Raw genomic sequence first — 27,101 nt, 5'->3', positions numbered from 1 at the left:
AGAAAAGAAAAGATGATGTAAAAAGTCATTAAATGATTTCAGTGCAGATGGGGTCTGGTTATTGCGCGGTCATATAACTTTGGATACGAATCTGGCCATATAGATCGGCATGCAGGTGAGGATGCCCCGGGCTTCTCTCCCTGGGGCGGTCCTAATTTATACCATAAAAAAAGTCCACTGGGTCATATAGTTTGGCATGTAGGCCAGGTCACCTTGGGCTTCTCTAGCTGGGGCAGCCTTAACCCACATCAAGAGAACAGGGATGCCGCCTAACGTCTTGCAAAACACGGGACAGCCCCCACCACTACAGAGGACTATGCTGTTTCAGAAGTCAGCGGTGCTGAGGTTGAGAAAGCCGGATGTTGGGCAAGAAATGGCACAAGTCTGCCCAAGCAGGCAAATATATTTCAAAATAGGATGGCAAGTTTCAGTTGCATTACAGAATTTACCTCCTCCCAAGTGGGCTGGAAAAAGAATACGAAAAACATCCTGTGCCTAAGACAAGAAGGGAGCGAGAGGACAAGGGCACCCACACAATACAAGGTATACGGTAAGAAAGAAAGTTCAAAAATAGGTGACACCTGAAGGAAAGTGGAAATGCTCCCGTGGGCTGGAAGGCAGAGCCGAGGCTTGTACAGACGTTGACCTGGTGACAACAGTATGCCGAGAACACACACCAATACTTCTGAATCTGGAGGTAAGCAATCTTTCCTCTCATTGGAGCAAACATGGAAGCATCTGGTAAAACGAGAAAAATGAGTTGTGGGGGCAGCTATTCTCAACGCAAGTGAAGGCTCTTGGATGATCTTTGAACCTGCAGAAGGTCTGAGGCCAGAGGTGTTCCTCCTGTGACAATGGCATTCGAGTGTGAACCTGGTAATGGGGTGTTTGACAGAATCTCCAGTCACTTGTGAGCAGAAGAGATGAGTGGAACCATGGTTGCCTCGTGCCCACGAAAGAAATGTCACTGTGTAAAATCCGAAGATGCTTTTGTGTCGTCACCTTGGTGCTCTTTCTTCTGCATCAGTTGAACTCTAGGAGGAAGACGGTAGTTTTAAAGATATACTGCTGTTTGGGGGTTTTGTTTATTTATTTATCTTTTTTTTTTTTTTTTTTTTGGTTTTTTGGAGACAGTCCTGCGGTGGGTGCATGCTTCTCTCTCCCGTCCATCCACAGACAATGCTGTAGGGCTCTTGTTGAGGTCGGAGCTGAGCTCCACCCCGATGCCCACATTAGCTGAGAGCATAGAGACCTCCTCCATATTGGCTCCCCCTCCACCCCTATTCCAGTCTAGGGTCTCCCCCATCTCCTTCCTTTAGATTCTTTAGATCCCAAAATATACTACCGGCAGGTTGGGACAGTCACTATACGATTATCTGGTGAATGACTTCACCATAACACAACTCTCCCCATCTCTATTCATGGATTTTTGAAAGTTTTCCAAGAGCTATAAAAATGAAAGCTAGCATGAAAGTGATGCTGCATACTGCCTTGTTCTGGCATTAAATAAGATTCACCTACAAATACAGGAATTACTTGAAGGAACATCCTGCCCCATATGATTAACACATATGTTTCTAACAAAATAACAGGTTTTGTTTATACTAGTTACCAAAATGGGCTATACATTTTATGTGCATTTTGATAAATTATATACCTTAATCATACTATTGATAACCCAATTAAGCAGACATATTTCTTAACATTTATAATCACGGGAAGCAAGAAATAATAATTTTATAACTATTTTTTATTGTGAAGAAACATGATAAAGTGGCTATGAGAAGAATTTCAAGCTAAAAATATTAGGAGAAAATTCTGCGGAGGTGGTGAACTGGTAAATAGAAATAAAATTTCACAAAGAAAAAAGTGATTCAAAATTTATCATTATTGAAGAAAAGCCTTTTCAGGTTTTTGTCTTTTTTTCCAACATGGATGAGATTAGATCTCAAGCTACTAGTAATTAGATACAATTGGAAATATTTAAAACGCTGGTATAACAGTTTTATCTTTAAACATCAGTAGTTACAATGTGTCAAAAAGGCCAAGAATTTCCCATCCTCCCACCAGAATGAATCAAAGAAAAGAGTCAAAAAAACACACAATGCTTGGCAACCTGACACACAGCAGTGCGGTTTGGTGAATTTGAAAAGACAATGAATTCAAATACTCTCTCTGCAATGAACATCTGCATAATTGCAGGCAATTACTTAAATACTCCGAAACTCATTTTCCTTGTGTGAAAATGGAGATTATGGTACTTGCCTCATAAAGTTTTATGGACTGTTAAGGAAAAAAATACCCACGCTATAGTAGCTGTACTGTAATTATGAGTTTCTTCTCTCCCAATTTGGGGACTGCCCATACTCTTTGTTGTGAGAAACAAAAAACTAACCGAATTCCTCTAAGTTCCCATTTATAGCCTTAAATTTCTTTACGGTTGCTGAGAATTATGTCAACATGTTTTGCACTTTTTTATGGGAGACGCATATATGAGCGTAAATGAATATATCACTGCCACAGCCAAAGGATCTTTTAAATGTAATTCTTTATTGAAAGACACATATAGAAAGGAGCCCACCTTGTAACTGTCTTCATAAATTCCCGCTAAGTGAAGATAACAGTGTAAACAGGCGGTAAATAAATGACAAGCAACAGGATATACTGGAGTGTATGAGGAAGCCCATTTGGGTTAAAACTTATTTGGCCCGACCTTGTTTTTCCAAAAGGGGCTGACATGACCGTTGAGCATGCATGCCCCAAAAACAAGAACGATGCCCCCACATTGGCATTTTTTTAAGAATAAGCATCTCTCCCTAAACTAAGGATTGATTGCTGACCTGCCACACTCACCTTATGACTGTCCAGCTTGTGACAACCAGCCTGGCATGTTCATCGAATTGCTATGCCAGCAAAGCCATCTTGTGACTACTGTAAAAGGGACATTCCAATCATGTGACTCTTGGTCTTTGATGGTCTGCAACCACTTTGTACGCCCTATTTCTTTGGAGTGCTCCATTCCTTTGTGGAAGGACTCTCCTGGGCTATATGCTCCTCTGGGCTGGATCATAATAAACTCAACCCAATTTTGATTGATAGGTTGGTTATAGATTATCTGGATTGACCCAACACACAGAGCATCAAATTGCCAAAAGTATTGGTTTTTCATTTTCCCTTTAATAGCTGTAGGATTTCCAGCGATGTCTCTCCTTTGGTCCTGATAGTGATCATTTTGCACACTCTCGTTCTCTAAGTGAGTGATCTCCATAAGATTTTTCAAGAGGAAACATATTTCTTAACAGGAGAAAATTCGGTGGGGAAAATGGAGATGGAAATCAGAGATCTGAGAGAGACTACATGAATTTTGGTCTCTTAAAAAAGAGTTTGTTCAGGCATGTATTACATAGCCAAGGAGGTGTGTCCAAACCCTATGGCATTTAGGGCTGGCCCCGTGGCTGAGTGGTTAAGATTGTGTGTTCCACTTTGACAGCCCAGGGTTTCGCCAGCTTGGATCCTGGGCGTGGACATGGCATTGCTCACCAAGCCATGTTGAGGCAGCGTCCCACACAGCACAACTAGAAGGACCTACAGCTAGAATATACAACTATGTACTGGAGGGCTTTGGAGAGAAGAAGAAAAAAAAAGAAGAAGAAGAAGAAGAAGAAGATTGGCAGCAGATGTTAGCTCAGGGCCAATCTTAAACAACAACAACAACAAAAAACTTTATGGCATTGAAACTGAATTAAATGCATTTTAAAGAGTAATATAATGGTTTTATTTATTTATTTTATTATTTTTTCGTGAGGAATATTGTCACTGAGCTAACATCTGTGCCAATCTTCCTCTATTTTAGGTAAGATGTTGCCACAGTGTGGCTTCACGATTGGTACCAGGTCTGTGTCCGGGATCCAAACTGCAAACCCCAGGCTGCCGAAGTGGAGTGTGCAAACTTAGGCAGTATGTCAGTAGTCTGGCCCCAAAAGTTTTATTTTTAAATATCCATGTTTACAAAAGCAATGTCCATCGCAATTTAAACCCCCAAGGAGAAACCTACAGGTCAATTTGTAGAAGGAAAAGATATCATAATGACTGAGAACACTGAGATATCTGTAATGAAGAAACAACTATGTATTCTTTTCTTTTTTTTTTTTTTTTTTTGAGGAAGAGTAGCCCTGAGCTAACATCTGCTGCCAATCCTCCTATTTTTGCTGAGGAAGACTGGCCCTGAGCTAACATCTGTGCCCATCTTCCTCTACTTTATATGTGGGACGCCTACCACAGCATGGTGTGCCAAGCGGTGCCATGTCCGCACCCGGGATCCGAACCGGCAAAACCTGGGCCACTGAAATGGAACATGTGAACTTAACTGCTGTGCCACCGGGCTGGCCCGTGTCTTCTTTTCCAAAACATAATAATGATTAAAATGTAATCCTCTGAGATCAAGGAGCAAATTTCCATACTTAACAAATGTGAAACTCTTATGGTTATTACAATGTCAATAATACCTGTGTGGAATTTACATCATAAATACATTGCTGATGCCTATCATTAACTTTATGAGGAGGATTGATTATCTACATTTGCAGGTGAGATGCCACAGGGTTACCAACAGGTGACTTTCCTCACAGATGGGGTAAGTTTGGGCTTAGGGCTTAGTTTACTCAGTAAAGCTGGCCAATTCATTTCTCACAAGCAAGAAATAAGCCTGTTGTCCCACCCAGACAAAGATCCTTAGAAGCAAGAACACACTCTTATCAGTTCATGAGCACTTAACTTCCAGGATTTACCTATGAACTTGAATTACAAAACGTAGTAGCGGCATTGAGGATGGTTGAGCTGAAGTACTCGATGTCTAATGCCCAAAACCGTTGGCTCAAAAACATTGCTCTGATGTCTACTTCAAGAATGGACAAGTAAGCTGCCACCAGACCTATCTTCCCAAAGACGACTATAACCTCTACAGGAAATACAAAAAGGAAGTAGTGATGGCTCTGAACAGTGAACAGAAACAGACAGATTCTAGAGGAGAGTCAATATTTGGGAGAATGGACCAACGTGGCACGAGGAGTCAGTTTTCAAGGTGTTTAATCTGAGAGTCATCTGCAGATGACACCACAAGGGACCGCTAAAACTCAGACAATCTGCAGTTACTGTTGCATGAAGGATTAGAGGACAGAGTTCAACGCAGCCACGACTGCTGAAAAGGGAGGTGAAAAATCAGAGAAAGGAAAGAACCTGAGAGGGAGGGTGGCCAACCCTGTATATAAACTTTGCTCCAATCTGTGTCTGACATCTGAACCACACACCTGAAGGGCAAACACAAAACTACCAGCTAAAGATAAACCATCTGAACTGAGATTGGAGCCGCTATCTAGTAGCCGAGATTACAATTTGAGTCCAACCAAGTTTATTGCCTGCTAAAACACTCTTTGGAAGAACATAACAGAAACCAGAATCCCTGTGCATGATATTCATCATGTCCAAAATAGAGCCCAAAATTCCTCAATCTATGGAGAGTTGGAAAAATGTGACCCATTCTTAAGAATAAAACAAACAAATAAAAATATCGACAGAAACCAACTCCAAGATGATCTACAAGGACATTGAGGCAACTACTCTCACAATGTTCAATGAGATAAAAAAAAGTGTGTTCATAATAAATAAAAAGATAGTGACTCTCAAGAGAGAAATAGTAATGATAAAAATGAACTAAATGTAAATTCTAGAATTAAAATGTAGACTTTAAACAAAAATTTACAGTATGTGCCTAAGAACTAAACAGAGTACAAAGGGGAGAGAGTTAACGACTTGAAAATAGATCAACAGAAATTATCCAATTTTAAGATCAGGAAAAAAGAATAAAATTAAATTAAGTCTCAGGGAGTTCTAAGGCGACATCAAATGTTTACATTAGAGTTACAGAGGAGAAGGAGAGAGAATAAGATAGAAAATTATTTGGAAAAAAATTCCAAAATTGTGTGAAAGATATAAATTTACAGATTTGAAAAGCTGAGCACACCCCAAGTAGGATATATATGAAGAAAAACCCATGTAGGCATATAAATAGACAAAAATAGACACACTGATGAAAACAAAAAGCTAAAATAATAATAGACAAAATGCTAAAAACCAAACAGAAAAAAAAAAAATCTTGAAAGTAGCCCAAGAAAAATGACACATGAGGTAAAAAGGAATATCAATTCAAATGAATGTCACATCCTCTTGGAAAATACAGAGGCCAGGACACATGAGTCAACATCTTGTAAAAATCAACATGTAAACCTGGAACTGGTGAAAATGTCTTTCAAGAATAAAGAGGGATAACATTTTCAGATATATATATATTTTTTAATTAAAGCTAAGGGAATTCATCATCTAAAGACCTGCACTGTGAAAATGCTAACGTAATGTCTTTAGTCTGAAGGGAAATGATGCCAGATGAAAGCACAAATCCCCAGAAAGGTATGAAGAACACGAGAAAACAGTAAATATTGAGGTGAACGTAAAAAACTATTTTTTTATCCTGATTGCTGTAACATACACAGGACTTGTACAAAGCAAAATTATTATACTCTCTGGTGGCTTGACAACATACATAGACATAATACATGTAACACCTACAGCATAAAGAACAATGGAGTGTTTTAAATAAACCTATGGAGTACCAACGTTTCTCTATTTTATGTGAAGTGATACAATATTAACTCTAATTAGACCACAATAAGCTAAACTTTTACCTTATAATTCCTAGATCTACCGCTAAAAAAAATGCAAAGAGGAATAGCAAAAAGACAAAAGATAGAAGAATATTCCAACAGAAAAAAATCAGTGAGCCCAAAGAAAACAGAAAAGTAGCAAGAGATGGGGCACAACTGAAAGACCAAAATCCAACCAGATCAAATATCACACTAAACGTTAATGGACAAAACATTCCAGTTAATACCAGGGATTACCAGAATGGATAAAAAAGCAAGACCCAATTATATGATGTCGAGGAGTATAAAGCCACATAGAGGTTAAAGTGAAGGGGAAAAAACGTACATTATTCAAATATTAAGCATAGAAAGGCTGAAGTGGCTATGCTCATTTCAGCTTAACTAGACTTCAAGAGAAACAGTATTACCAGATATAAACAGGTAAGTTGCCTAATGATCAACGGTTGGATTCATCAGGAATAGAAACCAATTTTTTACAAAGCTTCTAATACCAGGGCTTCAAAATACATGACAGCAGAATTAAACAAAGGAACATAAAATTCCACAATAATAGTTTTCCGTGTTGTTAATCATTTCACTGCCATTGTTGAATAACTTAGGTACGTAACTCTGGGTTGATAGTTTTCTCCCAATGGTTTGAAAAGATGACTGTATTGTCTTGTGGCTTCCGTTGGAGCTGCTACCAAGCCAACATTAGTTTAATTATTTTTTAATTAGTTAGTTTTAATTAGTTTAGTTTTAATTAGATTAGTTTTTATTTTGCACTCTGTTCCCCTGTGATAATTCAAGTTGTGAATTTGTTTCTGTTTATCTTGCTTAGAATTACGGTGCTTCCTGAAAGTTTTTCATCAACTAAAATCTTTTTCAGCCATTTTTGTCTGTTTTGCTTTAAAAATTGACATCTTCTCCATTCTTCCTATTCCATACTTCAGGGAATATAATTAATTGTGATTGAGAATTATAACATTCATAATAATATATCGAGGGCTTCTTGTCCAATAGGCAATTTCACATGAATGAATGCATGCAATGCTCACAGCTACTCTGTGAAATAGACTCTGGTTTTCTCCATTTTACACATGAAAAAACCAAGACACAGAAATTTGCCCCCAATCACATGGATAGCAGGAGGCAGGGTGAAGACCCATAGCCAGCCACTTTGTCTCAAAACCCAATGTTTGCTAGACAGAAAAAGAAGAAAAGAAGAAAAAAGAGGAAATCAAGGAGTCAGGATCCACAAGTACAACCTTCTAACATAACCATGTAAAAACAATGACATTGGACCTGCTACTTTTAATTATCTTTTAGGAACTGCAGATCCACAAGAATCTGCAGAAGGTCACCTTGGTCTATTTTTTTCCTCGAACAATGACACAATTATACAAAAACATGATGAAATAAATGCTCCACTTCAGGCCCATTGCTGTATGGTTTCACTTTCATTTCACTGAGCTCCTGGACATGACTTGAAGAGAGAACTGAGATCTGAAGCTTAAAACAATGGTGGAGGGCATCATTTTTTGATCCCCAATGGAATGAATGAGTTAGCTGAGCCTTGCTCCTATGACCTTGGCAATCGTATGTTGGTGGTTGGTAACAAGTAGTCCCTTTCTGCTCACCAAGCAGTGGATAGGATGTCATCTTCCTTGTCGCACCCACAAAAGGGGAAAGTCCCACAGCAGGGCTGCAGCCATGGCTTCCAAATGGTGTTGAACACAGACAACTGCTGCGGGACAGGTGTGAGCGTCCTTCGATGCTCTTTTATGGCTGCCTCGATTTTCTTGACCACGGAGTCAAACAACACTTCATTGTCAGGGTTAAGAGGCTGGGATTCAGAAGGGTCTCTTGAGATGTCGAAGAGCAGTGGAGGGTCGTGGTAGGTGACATCTCCAGTACATGAACACATGCCACTTCCGTAGCAGGCACCAGCTCCCTCTGGGGAAAATTTGGGAGTCACATAATGAACCTTCCACACAGTTGCACCTGGAAAACAGAGCTCCGTTGGAATGCCATATTTGTTACTATGTTAAGACTCTTTCCATTAAAAACATATTTCTCAGATGCTTTTGCTAACAATTGAAAATCTTCTGCACAGAATTACATAGCAATAACAGCATTTCCTCAACTGTAAGGACAACGCACGATTTTACTGCAACCTTGTGGACTTTCTTTTTGACTTAACATGAGAGCATTTGGAGACTAATAGTTATTGAAATGGCTGCTATAATCATGGAAATTTTAATTCAAGTTGCTACCTTGATCTGACTTGGCATAGGCAAAATGGAAAAATTTTTAAGGCTGTATATCACTTTCAGGTGTGAAATTGGCAAAAGTCATTTGGCAAGATCAACCATTCTTTGTTCTTTTACTCCTCCTTCCCTTCCTCTTCCTTCCTTCCTTCCGTCCTTCCGTCCTTCTTCCTTCCTTCCTTCCTTTTCTTTCTTTCCGTATGAGCAATTAGCAATTCTATTTCCAGAGGTCAGTTTTAGACAGAAAACATCACAAGCATTTGCCAACCTCTGGTCAATGAGGTTTATGCAGAAGTCCACTGGTGTGGTCTTGCAGAAAAGCTGTGCTTTCCTAAAAGATTGGATTAAATGATCTGATTGGATCCTTCACCTCCTTTGCCCTTCCTCGTCCTTTCTGTGTGGAGTACTGAAGCGATGCCTGGAAAAACAGCAGCCATTTTGCAACCATGGGGTTAGAAGCCTATGAAAGCTGATGTGCCAGAGATGGCCAAGTGGAAACAGCAAAGGAGCCCAGGTCCCTGATCATGGTGTTGACCACTGTACCAGCCCTGTGCTTCCACCTTCTGGAAGTCTTATTATGAAAATATAAGTAAATTCTATTTGTTTAACCTTCTATAGTTAAATTTGAGAGGCTTTTGTTGTTTGCTGTGCTGTTTCCTTTTGTTTCTTACCATTGAACGCATCTCTAACTGATACAGAAGCTAAAAGGAAGAGATTTTTGTTTGCTTGTTTTTGGTTTATGGGGGAGACATCCATATTGGCATGGAGAATGGCTCGCCCTACAAGTGATGGATTGCATGGGACACCTTGCAAACTAAGTCAAGTCCAATCAAGAATTCTAGAACGTTATCTAAATGCCCCTGAAAGAGCTTTCTTTACAGATGTAAGGAAATCATTACCATTTGCTAATTTATATTTGTTTACACGAATCCTATAGTGTGAAGGTGGGACAGAGACAATGAACGGAGGCAGTTAGTGACTGATGTGTGCGTTAGACTGAAGTTTACAAGTGTTGCTAACTACTTGAGTGAACTTAGCTGTGAATATTCATTTTCTCCCTCTTTCTCTCTCTGACTTATTCATACACATGAGCCTACACACACACACACACACACCCCCATTGAAAATCCTACTGTAGTGCAATGGCTGCTTAAGTAACTTTCCTAAGGAAAAATAACGCCACAATTGAGTGTTATTTGCACCGGGTGTAAATTCCCCCAAGAGAAAAAGGAGATGGGAGTGTGTCCTTATTGTGTTCCTACGTATCCGCCAACATCGTACTCACAGTCTTTCTGATGCCACCTGGCTGTGTGCAGGTAGACCCCACAGTAGTGGAAGAGGAACTCATGGTCCGAGTGGGAGACCCTGCCTTCCAGCAGGGGCATTAGGTTCCGGCCGTCAATCACTCTTAGGAGAGAAGGAGAAAGGCAGAAAGTGGTGAGAGAGGTATGGTTTAGTCACATATGTCATAACAGAGACGGAGGAGAAGGTGGCAGAGGAGCAGGGGGAGGAGGAAGAAGAAGAAGAAGAAGAAAAAGGTGAAGAGAAAGAGGAGGAGAAACGACTTTTTAAAACTTTCTATGCATCTTCACTCATAAAAAAAAAGAAAAAGAAATAAAACCTACTATACATTTTCTAAGACAATGGGAGGGTGAGCAGCTGGAACTATGATACCGATACCCTGCAAGACACTAGGAATGAGTGTCATGGATTAGAAAATTGAGCTCTTCCCACTCATTCGATTCAAGGAAAACTCAACTGCAGACAAAAACCGTCCCCCCCCCCAACACACACACACACACACACGGAATTAAACGCTTAGAGCGTGTAACGCATTTATTGATTTTAAACCCCATATACAAATATGGCATAATTCATCACAGGTCCATTGACGCACACTTAGGTTTATTCAGTAATTCACTTAATAAATATTTGTTTAATGGTCTAGATGCCATGAGGGATATAAAAATGAATGACAGTCAGATCCCACCCATGAGGACAAGCAAGCCCATGCCTGGATAAGTATCATATGAGAGAGAAAATAACACATGTTCTGAGAGAGACAGACAAGCCTTCCGCCATGAACTAAGGAGAAAGCTGTCTGGTCGTCTTGGCAAAATATTGAAAATTAAGCAATACGCTTCCCGCACACGTACAAAATTATCTAACATATCCACATGCCTGTCCAATATCTCCCCAGATTAGGAGCAAGCACAGCTTCCATACCTGTCCTGGGGCGGGATCCCTCCGCCGATATAAGACAGCGTTGGGTAAATGTCCATCAGACTCGTGGGCTCGTCAATCACCTTGCCAGCCTCCAGGACGGTCGGCCACCGGAATATTCCCGGGACGCGGATCCCGCCTTCCCATCCTCCCATCCCTTTGCCACCTGCAACCAGAGATGAATTCAACTCAACCACATCATTCTCCACGGAGTCGGAAATCAAATCTAGAGGCAACATTTTTTTGCTTGCCACATCCATACCCCATTCACGGAGAGAGAAACGCAAATAACCATGAGATATACTTCCTGCCTTCCTCCTTGAAGTGACAACTCTAGTTGTGAACATCTAGCACTCAAGTGAGAAGCCAGTAATAATAAATCAGAACAAGTGCTGTCCTAATACGGTACATTATTATGTGTCAACGAATGCCATGGACTTTCAGTTGCGAGAGAGAAGAGAACATCCCGTCAGCGGGCAAATCTTCGATCTTTATTGGGATCAGATTGGGCTCGAAAAGATGGAAAAGTAAATGAAGTTCAAACCAAGGCTAGAAAACAGGTTCTACCTTGGTTATGGTGATCCTTGAGAGATGAAGTAAGGCATTTGGACTTTATCCAGTGATCTCCCATATGGAAGAAGGAAGAGGTGAATACAGACAGGTCAACAGGGCAGAGGAGGAAAAAGCATTGAGAATCACTTCTTAAAGGACGCTTTGGGTGTGTCTGAGTACAAAACAGATGATGAATGCCCACGGTTTAGGAACAAACCTGAGATCAAGATGTTCATCGCAGGATAGAAATATGGCGCCAAATGAAATGACACAGTCAAGATCATTGACTTAAGGAAAAAACTGAGACTTTCTGGGAGGAGTGGAAAAAACTCTTCCAAAGTTGAATGATATGAGATGTCCATTGAACATCTGACAGTATGAATTACAAAGAAAGCACAAGGCAGGCTCTCTCTGGATGAAAGTGAGGGACATTAAATGGGGAAACACTTAGGTCCAAAGACTCTGATCTAACCACTGCCCAAAGCCACCTGGGTCCCCAGAGCCATCATTTATGGAAAACTTAACAAGCTCCATGAACCAAATTTGTGTTTTCTTTGTCGACAAGTAACAGACAAACAAGAAAGCATAAACCCACCCTGACATTTTCTTGATCGTATATAATAACAGGTAACTGTGTGAGGCGTAACTGGAACAAAACTAATCGTCAATGCAGGACACGTGAATTTATCTGTCAAATGGACTCAGCCCCCCATGAGAGGTACATCGGTGAGCTGGAGATTCGTTCTAGGGTAAAAGCAATTTTTCCACACCTCCTTCAGAGTTGCGTGAAGGCCCTTTTTAGAACAATGGTTTTACACACACACAAGCAGGGTCACTATTCTAATAATCATGTCTCATGATGGCCTAGGTAGAGTGGCTCAATTTTATTACATAACTTTTCTATCAGGCTGAGCATCAATTTAGTCTTTGCTCATTAACAAAGTTATGCCCACAGCCAGGTTGACACCACCAACCACAGAAGATGAATAATTTTAGAAGCCCATCTGCTATCAATCACAATATGTAATCTATATCTATCTACCTGCCTATTTGTCTGCCTCTCTAGCTACTTATCCATCTATGTATCTATCACCTATCTATCTTTCTGTCTACCCATATCTGTATCTAACTATCATGTCCATCTATCATCTATCTATCTACCAACCTACCTACCCACCTACCTTTGACCTATTATCTATCTCATCTCATCTATCTATCCATTGTATCTATTATCTATTGTCTATCATCTACCTCATCTATCAGCTATCTATTATCTATTTCATCTATCTATCCATCATATCTATTATCAATCAATCAATCAATCAATCTACCTATCTGGATTATCTATCTATCATCTTACCTATCTATTATCTACCTCATTTATATAGTCATCATATCTATCATCTATCTATCTTTCTCTGTCTATATTTCTATCTTTCCATCTACCTATCTAGACTAAACTCTCTGATAAAGTATAAGGAAGTCCTAAAGTTCTGACTTTTATAGTGATGACAACTTTGACACCCTTTCAGTTTCTTTGATTGGTGTGGTGGAGGAGGTGATGTGAGGGGAACAGCAAACACCAAATGCATTTTTAAGCTTCTCTTTTTGTTGGCACTGCTTTGCTGATGCCCAAGGAGCAAGCTCAACAGAGTTGTTGAGTAACCCAAGATGGAGCACATCAAAGAGAGTCAGAAGAATCCACTTGTAATAAGGAGGTGGGCGCCCATTCTTACCTGATCAGAATAACAGTCTTTGAAGCATAGTGATAACATGATTGATGTTATTAGATTGCAAACCCAAATTTGGATATTCAGCTGAATATTATTCTCAAGCAAGTGGCTCTCAACTGGAGGTTGACTTGGACCCTAGGGCACACCAGGCAGTCTGGAGACATTTTTGGTTGTCACTATTTTTGTGATGGGGGGTGCTCCTGCACCAGGTGGGTGGAGACCAAGGATGCTGCCCAACACCCTACAGGGCACAGGACGGCCCAGCACAGAGAGTGGTCCAGCCCCTATGTCAGTAGTGATGAGGCTGAGAAACCTCCTTAAGACGTCATTGACACCCTGTGTATCTATCCTCTCGAAGCTTTCAATACTGCAGGCATTTTTTGGCTTAAACTCTTGGAAATTGATCCCGACCGTGAGGCTGTTTTTCCTCTAGCCTCCCAAGGAAGAAGAACTCACACAGAAACCTCCAAACTGCATCTGGCAATGAATTAACTCAAATTCGAAGCCAAGTAGACACTACAGAGGTAGAGTCAGTTCTCTGCACATCACCTTTGTAGATGCCGTTCCAGCCGCCGGCCTGCGTGCCTCCATCCTGCGCCTCCAGGCGGCCCCCGTGGTCGGAGGTGAAGTAGACCAGCGTGTGATTGGCCAGCAGCTCTCGGTCCAGGGCATCCAGGATCTTCCCTGGAGGAGGAGGAAACACAGCTTTCACCCTTCCGCGTGGACCATTGTTATTCCGTGTGGACTGCCAGGCAGTTACACTTAACAGTACAATTAAATGGTATCTCATTATATATTATAATATTATGTAATAAATCGCTATTATGTAAAACTAATATATATATATAGCACACATACTATATACTATATAAAATAATATTAAATTCTATATATTCATAATTATTTATTATATATTTGTGATATAATATGTTAATATATGCCATATAATATGCTAATAATATATTATATAATATATAAAGATGATATATAAATATGTAATATATAAATAATATACATAATATAAAAATAATAATATACAAAACTAACAATATAGAATATGTTATATAAATAATCTATATTTACAATATTATATATATAATGCCATATAAATATATTAAACATGTTTAATATAAATACATAAAAAATCATAAACATATGAATAATAAATATAACTGTTATGTAATAAACATAAAAGATGTTTATATTAAAATATGTTCAAATATTTTAAAATACAATTAGAACATTTATCATATTATATTGAAATATATAATATGTACTGGAATATACAATAAATTTATTATTTATATGTAAATATATAATTTATTATAATCCTATATAATTTTGATGATATTGTGAATATTATGTAATTTACATTATATAGAAAATATATAATACACAATAAAATAAAATATTTATAAATATAAAAGTTACAATTTAGTTATATAATAATATCTAATATTATATAATGATTGACAATTATATATTATAAAGTAGTAGCTTATATAACAACGTATTATATAATAGAAATGTATTTTTTATGTAATATGTAATTCTGTTATTTAAAATTTAATATAACATTTTATATTACAGTATTTTCTTACATAATCCATAAAAAATATTTTATTTTGCAAATAATGTAATACTATATAAATTATAATATATAAATACACATGCAGTATATTACAAAGTATGTAATTCTATGGAGTATACAATATCATCATCGCCCACAATGATTCCAACAGCGAATATGAATTAGGCCCAGCAGTTGAAATAAACATGAGCACTAAGAGAAAAAAATAATAGTTGAAAAATGACATCTCCGGGAATAAGCAAGCAAAGTCAACCTTGCTCCAGGGAGCGGCAGCCCCATCCATTAATAGATTGACTGTCCCCTGTCACTCTCTGAAGTCTGCCTCTAAATTGCACGTTATTCTTGCTGTTCGGGTTGCAGCTAAGCATCTGAGAGGAATTAATACTTTGCTAGACTCGGCAAGCATTGTGTTGATAAACCCTTAAGAGGACAAACAGTGCTTGAAACCAAGGAGACAGCTGATCTAGCTGTGTCCCAAACGACGCTGCCTGGATTTCCGCTTCCTGACAGTCACCTGCCCATCCGCTGCGTAGGTCACATCGTGGTCCTACTGTCCAGCACGTCACCCCCTTCCACAAAGATGTAAGACAACGTGACAAGCTGCAAAGAAAACTCCTTGTTTATACGCAAACTCCTGACTTTCTGTTTAATGATTGTTTAAAAGGGATTTGTCTTAGAGGCCACGTTGGCCATTTTTCAGAAATGTTGCACCAGAAATTAAGATTTTCTTTGAAAGCCCAGGGCTTGTAAGAGAACATATTATAATAGCTGCCTGGTAAGAGAAGAATTGGACGTAAATTATCAGTTCTCATTGGAGCTGGCTACTGTATTAACCGTAAGGGTAACTTGTAACTTGTACCAAGTAAATAAAATAGATGCAAATACTTCTTTTGTTTGGAAATATGCATATGTTAATCTCTGTGTATGTAACGTACAAAACACGTGGATGCATGTGTGCATATGTAAATGCACAGGGCAACAGAATAACCCTAAGGTCTCCTACCACACAAAAATACCAGGAAAGAGGTCAAGAATAAAAGGTGGCTGAAAACATTTTTTAAAAGTACACGTTTGCTTAAATAGAAAGTTTAAAATGTTACTGAGCCCCTGAGCATTCAGGAACTTCACATTGCACGTTGATCAGAATGTAACATAGCTGCGGTTTATTGTTGGTGAAGGTTAACAATTTAATAAGCGATCTTGAGTTTCAGAACCATATTGTTAAGTAGGAAGATAATACACACAAGAGGTGCCCCTTTCATTTTTGACATGCCTCTGGGTTTGACATGTTGTTCGTATGAAATGAATGGAAAATAGAGTATTTGGAGGCATCATGCAGAGAAATATTTACTTGTCATTCTCCCATGTCAACAGGAGAATAATTCAGCCTTTACTAAATGCAATTAACAGCTTTTAAAACACATGCGCTTCACGTATGTAAGTAGATTACAGAATGAAGGTAATTTGTTAGGGATAAACACTAGATATAGACCTGGATAAAGATTCCTTTTGCAGAAAACTGTCCTTTGCCTAGAGATACAAAGCAGCAAAGTGATTTATTTCAAAACAAGATTTTCCTGGAGGAGAAGAAACATCAAGCAAAGAAATCACAGCGCTACGATGACACAAAAGTTCCAATGTTAGACCTATTTAGACACACGTGGTGGAAATATAAAAGATGAATGTACCCAAGGACAAGATTCCTCCCCGATGCAAAAGAAACCACTCGTCCTCCAGTCATCCTAACTAGTATCCTAAACTCACCGAGACTGTGATTTACAGACTCAAAACATGTCAGAAATAATGGGGTTTGATTTTTGGACACACTTCAAGTATATTTAAAGGAAGCAAGCTCTATTTCTCTCAGAGGTACTTGGCGTCAATGGACCCAGGCAGCAAAGAATTGGGTTATTATTAGTTTAGGTGGTTCTGATAGCCAGGTTTCAGAAGTCTCCACCAGCAGGAGGAAGAAAAAATTGTACTGTGTTTCAAAAGCCAAACACCTTTGTTGGGATGAAGAAATACTGTGTCGTGTGTCAAGTGGGGGGGGGGGGAAGCGATTAAGTAGCACAATTATTTATTGCATTGACATGGGCATAGTGTCTCCTTCCACCTTCCTGCCCACCAGCCCCTTCTCCTAATTTATTACCCTTAGTCGTGTTTTCTGTATCGATCATGTGACTTTGAAACATGCGGCTTTGATTTTTGTCAATTCCCTCCCACACTTCTAAGAATTTCTTGTAAAGCCAACTAACAAGAACGTTTCCCTTTAAATCCATCAAAATACTGAGGAACGTTGATAATTCTTTACAGAACAACTTTATTAATCTTGCCACTGAGTGTTTCAGGAAAGTGGCGACGTTTATTCGAAAGATGGGGGAACCTGTATTCATAACTTGAGACTGTTTGCTTGGGAAATATTCACGGATTTTACGAAAGGTAGAGTCAGCTTTTAATTTAATTCAATGAGACAAACACTTAGCTGCCCAAGATCGGCAAGGGGCTTATGTTATTCGAGGCAATTAATACAGAATTTCTTTTCTCTAGCCGGTGAATCAGATACTTCAAGTTGTTTTCCTGAACACTTACCCACCATCCAATCCATTTCCTCTACATTATCCCCATACGATCCATATTTACTGTGCCCAACAAACTTCTTCTTGGTGATGAGCGGAGTGTGGACGTGCAGAAACGAGACAAACAGGAGAAAGGGCTCGCGTTTATACCTAAAGAGGGGAAAGTCAGGTGAGATACCTTCACAGATAAAAGTATTTCCCGCACAGGGATACGATTCTGCCTTCATTGAAAGATCTCATACCAGCTGATGGAGGTTTGCCATGTACTTAAACAGCCAACATCACTCGTGTGAGGCATGAGTCCCACAGCCAGACTTAAGCAGAAAGGGTGGAAAGAGGAATGAAGAAGAGCAGAAAATCTTTATCGGCAATAAAATATTCCGTGTAGTCTGACTTTTGATCTCTTGCATCCAGTTTAGCATCTGACATAAAACAGGAGCTTAACAGATCTTTCTCATCTTTGTTGAAGGAACGAATGAATGAAAAACCCATGTGCATTCTCTGCAGCTGTCGTCTGAGTAGGCGCCCTCAGGCACGGGCTTGGAAGAATAGTATCCCAAGCCCAGACACAGATGTATTGCACTGAGCTCTCATGTGCTCCCTAATATCTATTCTCCCTGTGCCCTTTAGTAACACAAGCCCCAACATTTAACTGGACACATGGTTGCCCAGAACGCAGACTCCCTTATATCTATCTAGGAGTGTCCATATGAATAACCACAACCAAGGGAGACAAGGGGCATATAAGTAAAAAGATAGTACGCCCATCCATAGAAAGAGTTCTTCTTCACTTCTTCCATCTTCTCCCTCACACTGCCTGGAACATAAACACGATGGCTGGAGCTTTGTCATCGACTTTGAGCCATGAGGCTACTCAGTTTGCAGAACCGCAAAGGAGCTAGAGTGTCAATAACAGGAGGCAAATAAACTTCTCTCATTTACAGCTGGGCGGTTGTGTTCTGCATTTTAACGTCACAGGTAGCCATCCTAAACCTATTGCTTCAGAAACTTTTACAATCAGCAATAAGGAGGGCGAAGGGGAGAGAGTCACGTTCTCTCAAAGATAACCCAACCCACGTTGAATTGGGATGGGAGCGACAGGTAGGAAGAACAGGGTTGAATGACGGTCCCACCGTTCTGACCGCTGTGTGGGAGCAAAGAATGAACACGACAGTCACAGAAGCATTTGAGTGAATGAGTTCCCACTGCACATTCATTAACCCCATGAACTTATGCTTTATGATCTTCCGTCCACTCCCCTCCCCCTCCCCCTAAGAGACGAAGGAAACAAGGTCAATGAGCATCCACGCTGACAACTTTCATCTACCTGGAAGTGCTCATCCAGACGTGAGCTGACATGGAAAGATGGGCGATCATTACGCACGTGCCTGTGTGGCTTGTCTTAAACACACAAAACTTAAAACTAGGCATCTAAACAGAGTCACTTCCCAATTGTTCATGGCCAGAGAAGTATTCTCCAGGCTCTCTCGGAGGCAAAGCAAAACCAAGGTTAATCCCAAAGATTCAGTCCATGTAGATACTAATCCACCTTGAAGCAATCTGGACTAAAACATTGTAATTCTGGTTTATAAAAAAAAAAAGAGGGGGAGAGGAAAATATCTATATATATTTTGCCTTTTCAGCATTCAAAATCTGCAGGAAATTTAACTCTATTTTATTTGTGTAAAGAGAGATTCCAGTATATGGCAAATATCACACACACACACAAAGAGCCAACTCCCCTGAAATAAAAACAAAATTCCCATGCAGGAAATTGGGCCAGAAATGAATTGATCACCTGTCAATAAAGGCGAGCGCCTCCTTCAGCATCAGCGAAGCGACTCTTTCCTCTTTCATCGGCTGCTGGATGATCTCGTGGTTTCTCATCAGGATGCAATTCCAGCGCCGCGTGAACCCATAACTAGAGTACCAGGAGACGAAAAATAAGAAGGCGAGAAGGGCGAAGACGAGAATGACCTTCCAGGGGACCGGGAACCAGCGGGCGAATTTGGGAATGAGAAGCAGGAGGGGGACGAGACCCAAGACCGCCGTGGAGATCCACAGCTTGATCCTGAGCCAGCGGTGCAGTTCCGGAGTCTTGGACGGCTGGCAGTCACTGAAGAGGCCAAAGGGCAGCCCATAGAAGTAGTCAAACCCATGGTTGAGGGGGTGGAAGCAGTGATCGTTCCGAGAGGCACAGCTCAATCCCTGGTGCCATTTTCCTGGAAGGAAAACAACATGGTACCCTGGCAGCACAAGCATCAACGTGTGTCTCGAACGTGGACTTCGCTCAGTCAAAGTGAATTATGACACTTACTGCCTTGCCATGGTGGAATCTTCTTGGTGTCGCCAGTGACCGCCCTGGGAAACGCTGAGGGGGTTCCTCCATGGGCTGCCACCACCTCTTTCTCTACATCCTGCATCTTTCAGACTAAAACTGGGCAGCAGAAACCCCTTGGCTTGCTAGAAGGACAGGAGTCCAGTGCTGCACTCTATTCTGACAATTCGCTTGGTGTCTAACCACCACCTTAACCATTAACATCTTTCCAAGTATCTGGAAGGCATGTCTTGGTTGTTTTGTGTCTACACTGGCTGCAGTGTACTTTGCACATGGGCGTTCTGAGCCAGCAGTGGCTTCTGACCCCACAGAAAGGTAACCAAAATTCGGACCTCCTCCAAGGGCCCCAAGCTGAAGACGATGAACCAGCCAACGGAGTTGCTGATGAGCAGGAGGATTCAGACAATGCCAGCTGTTCCTTTTATTGAGCATTCACCACCAGCGTCAGACACTGTTCTAATTCATTCATACCCATTATAATATTTAATCCTTTCCAGACCCCTGGTCAACAATGGGAAATTCGCTGTCTAGATTGATGAATAAGCTTGAAGTCACATAGTCACGAAGACGCGTTCAGAGTTCCACGGGCCATACCTATGAGTCCAGTGCGGTAGCCACGATGCTGGAGGAGCTTGGCAAAAGTCGTTTCGTTGGTGGGCAGACCGCCTGACCCTCCAAGCCAGATGAGGGCACGGTTCAGGTTGAAGGGAGATGCCATTCCTACATTCAGAGAAGTACCAACAGGTTAGCACCACCGTCCATCTTTTCTTGACAGTCCCTACTAAGTCCAATGTTTCCTCCTGGGGTCCTTGAAATTTCTCCTCCTGCACCTCCACTATTCTGGTCTTTTTCAGATTTTCTATTGCCTTTCTGTCTGTACCTCCTCAGCTCTCCTCCTCCCGCTTGTCAAAGGCAGATGTTCTCTTAGGATTAGAAATGCAAGAAAACACAGGATGCCCCATCACATTGGAATTTCACATTAACAATGAATAATTTTCCAGACACGCCCCCAAATATTGCACAGGGCAAACTGTTACTAAAGACGTATTTGTTCATTGTTCCAAAATTCAAATTTAACTGGACGTCTTACTCTGGATGACATCCTTGGACCTCAGTTCTGAACATCAGTACCATCTTTCTACGTGGTGAAAAACCCACATCTCTATGTCTTCTCCAGACCCCTCTTCTGAAGTTCAGGTCCTGTCTTCAGCTGCCCACTGGGCATCTATATATTTAGGAATCCCCGCCTTAGCATGTCCAACACAGACCCCATTATCTTCCTCCTTCCAAACTGCCTCAGTAAAGGCCAGCATGATCCCCCATTCCTCTAAGCCAGAAATGCAAGAGCTCCTTTTGAGTCCTCCTTCTGACTCAGCCTCACCTCTCGTATCCAATCCATTGGCGAGTCCTGACCACCCCACCTTGGTCAACAGTCTGACATTTATCTCCGATGCCATCACTTTGGAGCAGAGCTTCCACTGGGTTGTGGTGTCCCCCAGCTGATCTCCCTTCCCCCAGACTCAACCACTCTCAGAAGGAACCCTCCAATCCGTGTCCCTCCCCAGTCGAACCTCATTAATGGCCATCCAACACCTGCTGTTGAAATCCAAACTCTTGCTATAGCTTATAGTCCTTCATAATATGAGACGTCCGACGGTAAGTGTGGCTACCTCGTTCTCCTCACCCACTCACAGATGCCCACATTGTCTTTGCCGTTTCCTCTGCTGACCACACCCTTCCTCCTGACTCCTTCTATTTCAAGGAACATCTTCTAGGGTGACTTTCCTGGGATGCTTTAGGGGCCCCTATGGGCTCCCATGGCTCCCTGAGATTCTGAATTGCAACTATAGTCTGCATCTCAGCCACTAGACCACGTGCACCTTGATGTGTCTATGTTCAATTTATGGTCCAACTACCAAGCATGCCCTTGGGGTCGGCCCAGTCGCCAAATGGCTAAAGTTCCTCATACTCTGCTTCAGTGGCTGGGGTTTGTGGGTTCAGATCTGAGGTGTGGACCTACTCTGTTTGTCAGCCATGCTGTGGTGGCATCCCACATACAAAATGGAGAAGGATTGGCACAGATGTTAGCTCAGGGTGAATCTTCCTCACCAAAAAAAAAAAAAAAAAAAAAGGGGTGCCCTTTACCAAATCCTAAAAGGCAAAAGCATACTTATAATTTTCAAGAAAAGGGGCTATACCTCCTAATTCAATGTAAATACATGTATACATGTTAAATATGGTTATGTATAAAATTTTTATGGGTATCATCCACTTGGTACAAAATTCGAAAGATGAAAGAGATGAAGTGTTCAAAATCTCCCTCCTGCCCTTGGACCCAGTCCCCGTAGCTCCCCTCCCAGAGGTAGCCAACATTACCAGCTGCTCCTGTGTTTCCAGGAATATCCTAGGCAGGAACAAAAGGAGACTGTCTCCCTTTTCCTACATGATTGTGCATACTCTCCACTCTTGTTTTGCAGATTGCTTCTTTCCCTCAACAAGAATACCTTGGAGAACGCTCAGGGTCATTTCATAAAAAGCTTTGCCTGTCATTGTAAAGATGCCTAGGGTTCCATTTTACTAGCACACTATCATTTATTCATCACTTTCTATTGAAAAACGTTTTATTTCCCCAGTCTTTTCACACCAGATAAGTTTATAAGGAGCAGCATCGTTCTATGCATCATTTTGGACATTTGGAACTAGGACTGATAAACTTCTAGAAAATGGAGTTGCTGACTCAAAGTTTCAATGCCAAAATCCCTGTAAAGGTTCCACCAATTCCACCTTCACTCCATCAACACGCAGGAGCACCTGCCTCCCCACAGCCTCCTCGAGCAAGTAAATATTAAAGAGTTTGATTTTTGCCAATGGCAACAGTTAAACCTGACATCTAAAGAGTTTTCATTGGCATTTCTCCTACCAGGACAGGTTGAGAATATGTCCCTTTGTTCAAACACACCTTTTTTTTTTTTTTTTTTTTGTAAACTGATACTTTTTCTAAACAGGTTCACCTGAGCTTAAGGACCAGCGATATTTGCGACTTCTACATCAAAAAAGGAATAAATTTTATATGAATATGTTGGGGTGGGTAAGGTTAATGGGAAGCCCTGTCAGATTCCATGTAGCTGTCATCGTTCCATCAACTGTAGACCTCGTGTCTCCCACAACTCACTAGGCAGAGAGGAGAGTTTATAAGAATCGGTTTCTGCAGGACAGGAAATCACCTCCCGGTCGGTGCAGGAGGCTACGTCAGTTCTGTGACCCACGTAAGGGGGAGAATGAGAGGATGAAGGTGTGACAATTCCCTTTCCATATTCTTTTCCGTGGGTTTATTATGCTAGGGGTGTTAATGAAGCTGTAGTTTAAAAGGAACTCACAGGAAAACCACAAGCGAGGGATTCGAGCATTTAAGATGGATACATAAAGGATCATTTCAAGGGTCCTAGCCTAGAACAGGAAGAAGTCAGATAAGATAGTCATCAATGGGAAAGGGGATCTGTTTACCTAAGGGACGTGTTAGAATATTATCTTGGTATTGAGTCTCTTTTTTTTACCGGAATTTTTTGAGAAGTAGGAAGAATTAAAGAATAATTTGTGTCCAAAAAATGGCAACGATTTGACTGACAACTCCTTCAGTCACTTAACTGTTTTGCCTAATTTTGTTAAGTAAAATTTTCCACCTAATCAATATTTAGAATTTCCTGAAATTATAATCAATCTTTTGCCAACTCACACTGACGCGTATCTTGACTCCAAGTTCACACACAGTAATGTGTCATTTAGAGACATTCTACATGGCAATCAAACTATTTCCAACAAAAATGAGAACCTTGGATTATGAAAAAAGTCCTTTGAGCAACAAAGATAAATGGCGATATATTGATGTTCACCGGACAGTAACTTTCAACATTTATTGACTCTCCATTTTCATGTCATTCAAAGTAACCCGATGAGTTCATCCCTCAGAGGTTATCAGATAAGAAGCTACCATCTAGAAGGGAGGAAAGTCATGGAGAATAAGCTATCATTGAAAAATAAACCTCAAGGATGGATATATGAAAACTGTGACAAGCAGATGCTACATTTAACTAAAACACAATAGTCTGAGGCAATTGCATGTGGAGTCCAGTAACTCAACACCTCAGTGGATGCCATGGGAAAAACTTGTGTTTTTGCTGGGTATAAAAATCAATATTCATAGGGTTGATTCCACGTTGACATCCATAATGTCCATTGTAAGGTAAGCTACAAAGGAAAATAGTAAATTGTCATCATTACTCCCAACTTGGTAAGCCTACAAGTTGACGCTGCGTGTGTGCAAGTGTATGCACACGTGTGTGTATGCGAGAATAAGTACAACTCGAATTCTTTTCCATTTTTGCAGCCATGCGTTCTCCTCAGTTGTTTCTGGTGCTTTCCCAACCTCATCTCCAGAGACTGGACAGACCCAGTTTTCTGCAATGATTGCATGGTCTCTGCTCACTCTAAGAGACGAGGAGCCTGTTGAGGGCTCTTACCACAAATACCTGGAAATGGGAGCATTTAGAGTAGCCTGGAAATCGGTCACCACAGGTCCAAACTCTGTCACCACAGGTGAGCAAGTCTGGTGGCACCTGGCAAGAGACACACCTGTTTAAGGTGTCCAGGTACAACAACACAACCTGTATTTGAATTTAGATTCTTAATACCTTGAGCCACCTTTTGAGTGTTGCTATGAAGAAGTTGCAAAAGTCAGTCACAAGAAAGCATCGTCGAGAGACAAAAATGCTGTTACGTGACACTGCCCCCACCTGATCTGATGGGGTACCGGCCCGTCAGGAAGGCAGCCCGACTCGGGGTGCAAACGGAGGCGGCCGCCAGGTGCTGGGTGAGCCTCACTCCCTCACTTGCCAGGCGGTCGATGTTGGGTGTGCTGCAGGCAGAAGGAGAAGTCGGCATGCGAGTTTCTAATTCCCAAACAAATGCACAAGATCCAAAGCCATTCTGCTTTGGGTTGAGACGACTCTGTTTCCAGTAAACCGAAAATACACCCTTTTTACCTACTTACATGCAGCTATGGTTAGACGCAAAGGGAAAGCAGAATGTGAAATAACGTATCTTCAGGTAAAATGATTACAAACGAATATGAATCACCAGATCTAATTAAAGCATTACCAGTCTGAGTTCATGTGCATTTCAATGGCAAAGCCAGTCGATCTGATCATTTCACATTCCTACAATTAATGGGTAACTTAGGTGAAATAAAAGGTTAATGCATTTCTTGCGGCAAAATCTCTCTTTTTTAAACCAAACTGCGGCATTTTGGAGTTTATTTCCCATTTTCTTTAAGAAGAGGAGATGAGGAGACAGACACGCACAGAGGGAGCACCATGTGAGGACACGGGGAGAAGACACGTCCACACGCCAAGGAGAGAGGCCTCAGGAGGAACCAGCCCTGACCACACGTGGATCTCAGACATCCAGCCTCCAGGACGGGGAGAAATAAACGTCAGCTGTGGAAAACCCCCAGTCTGGGATGCTTTATTATGACAGTCTGAGCAAACTCAGACGTCATATGATTCCATTCACATGAAATGTCCAGAACAGGCAAATCCACAGAGACAGAAAGCAGGTGAATAGCTTCCGGGGGCTGGAAGTGCGGAGAATAGGGAGTGACTGTTAACGGGTTCCGGGTTGCCTTTTGGGGTGAGGAGAAAGTTCTGGAACTAGGCAGAGGTGATGGCTGTAGAACATTGTGGATTCACCAGATGCCTCTGAACTGCTAACTATAAATTCGTTAAAAAGGTGAATTTTGACCGCAACAAAAACAACTACAGGCTAAGGAGACCGGGATGCCAAATGCCGTCCTGACATTGGGGCAGCTTCCCAAGGTCCACCTCTGCTGTCCGGGTTGAGAGCTGAGACTGGGGGTGGTCAAGGGCAGAGACGTGGCTGGCGGGGCCGGGGCGCCACCATCCGCAGGCAGGAGGGGTGTGTTTACCTCACGGTGTCATTACCATAGCAGCATACATCTCCCACCCCAAGGTCGTCCGCCATCAACAGGACAATATTGGGCCTGGAGTTCCTCGTCACGAACGTCCCATTGAGGCCCCCAAACAAACACCACAGTGACACCGACAGCCAGCAGTTCCTGAAAGTATTTTGGGGGAAAAAAAATAACCACCAAAACCCCAGAAACTGTCAATTCACATTTGCATTTTAGCCAACTTAACATAGGAAATAATAGTATCCTTGATCATTTTTCACTATGCAGTGTACCTGAGCTGGGGGTTTTCTGGTAAAAATTTTTTTGTAAAAATTCACGTGTTATGTTAATATGGTGTAACGTACAAATTAATTTTGCACGCACGGTGATATTAAATTCGCTTAAGTTTTTGAACTGCCTTAGAGACACGGGGCCCTTAAAAAAAATAACAGTGGTGAAAGTTGAGTGTAAGGTCTAGTAATTTGATTTCTTTGCATAAAAATGTAGACAAAAAGTGGAAAATTGGAGCAAATAGCTAGCTAGTCAAGCTGGATTTTTTTTTTAATGCTCAGTTGTGCATTTTAAATACATTATATAGTTCATAATTTTGCTCTGAGCCAAACCGAGGAAAAGTGCCAGCAGGGACTGTAGTAACATCTTGGGTCTGAGCCCAGGAGTAGATGAGGATAAACCAAAATCCTAGGGTGGATTTCACCGGTGCACACAAAGAAATTCCTCCTTTTCTTCATGAAGAAAATATGTCCACAAACACATTGTGGGCGACGCTCAACTGTTCCCCCCCAAAATACTAAAAATTCTGAAAAATGGAATTTAACATATTTATATATTCTACTAAATTTTAGCGTGCACAATCATCCGTATGAAACCGCGAAATGCTATACTACGTTGAAAACAATGCACGACGGTCCTTGATCAGAGACGATTACAAGTCAAGGATCATTCTGCTATGCAGGGCACTGGTACCCCAACCGAAAATTCCACCCAACGTGACTTTGACCCTTGTGTAGCCCCATCTCTGGAACACCCTGCTTTTCGCCCTATGAACTCCTACACGTGCCATCATTCCTAAGTAAGCATCGCTTCCTCAGAAAAGCCATTGCATACGACTCCATCAACCCATGGCCCCTCACCACCCTC

The 27,101-nt window shown here is 41.2% G+C and overlaps 1 protein-coding gene across 7 annotated transcripts in view; it reads right to left on the bottom strand.

The window, feature by feature from the left end:
- Positions 1 to 385: 385 nt before the first annotated feature.
- ARSH (arylsulfatase family member H) overlaps positions 386 to 27,101 on the bottom strand; it is a 62,318-nt gene continuing 35,602 nt past the window's right edge. For 5 of the 7 annotated variants that reach the window (XM_070603592.1, XM_070603593.1, XM_070603594.1 and 2 more), the window contains 9 exons: positions 25,959 to 26,108; positions 24,769 to 24,890; positions 20,573 to 20,698; positions 19,439 to 19,862; positions 17,654 to 17,790; positions 14,023 to 14,157; positions 11,192 to 11,354; positions 10,251 to 10,372; positions 6,492 to 8,699 (listed from right to left, as the gene is read on the bottom strand). In XM_070603592.1, the coding sequence (XP_070459693.1) occupies positions 8,332 to 8,699; positions 10,251 to 10,372; positions 11,192 to 11,354; positions 14,023 to 14,157; positions 17,654 to 17,790; positions 19,439 to 19,862; positions 20,573 to 20,698; positions 24,769 to 24,890; positions 25,959 to 26,108 (1,747 nt within the window). In that variant the 3' untranslated portion in view covers positions 6,492 to 8,331. Of the gene's footprint in view, positions 739 to 6,491; positions 8,700 to 10,250; positions 10,373 to 11,191; positions 11,355 to 14,022; positions 14,158 to 17,653; positions 17,791 to 19,438; positions 19,863 to 19,957; positions 20,699 to 24,768; positions 24,891 to 25,958; positions 26,109 to 27,101 lie in introns of those variants that run through there. The other 2 variants (XM_070603597.1, XM_070603598.1) reach the window with 2 other exon arrangements.

This window comes from Equus przewalskii, chromosome X (assembly GCF_037783145.1).
Source record: "Equus przewalskii isolate Varuska chromosome X, EquPr2, whole genome shotgun sequence".
Classification (NCBI taxonomy): Eukaryota; Metazoa; Chordata; class Mammalia; order Perissodactyla; family Equidae; genus Equus; species Equus przewalskii.
Note: the sequence above shows the minus strand (reverse complement) of the source record. Positions and strands in the feature narration are given on the sequence as shown.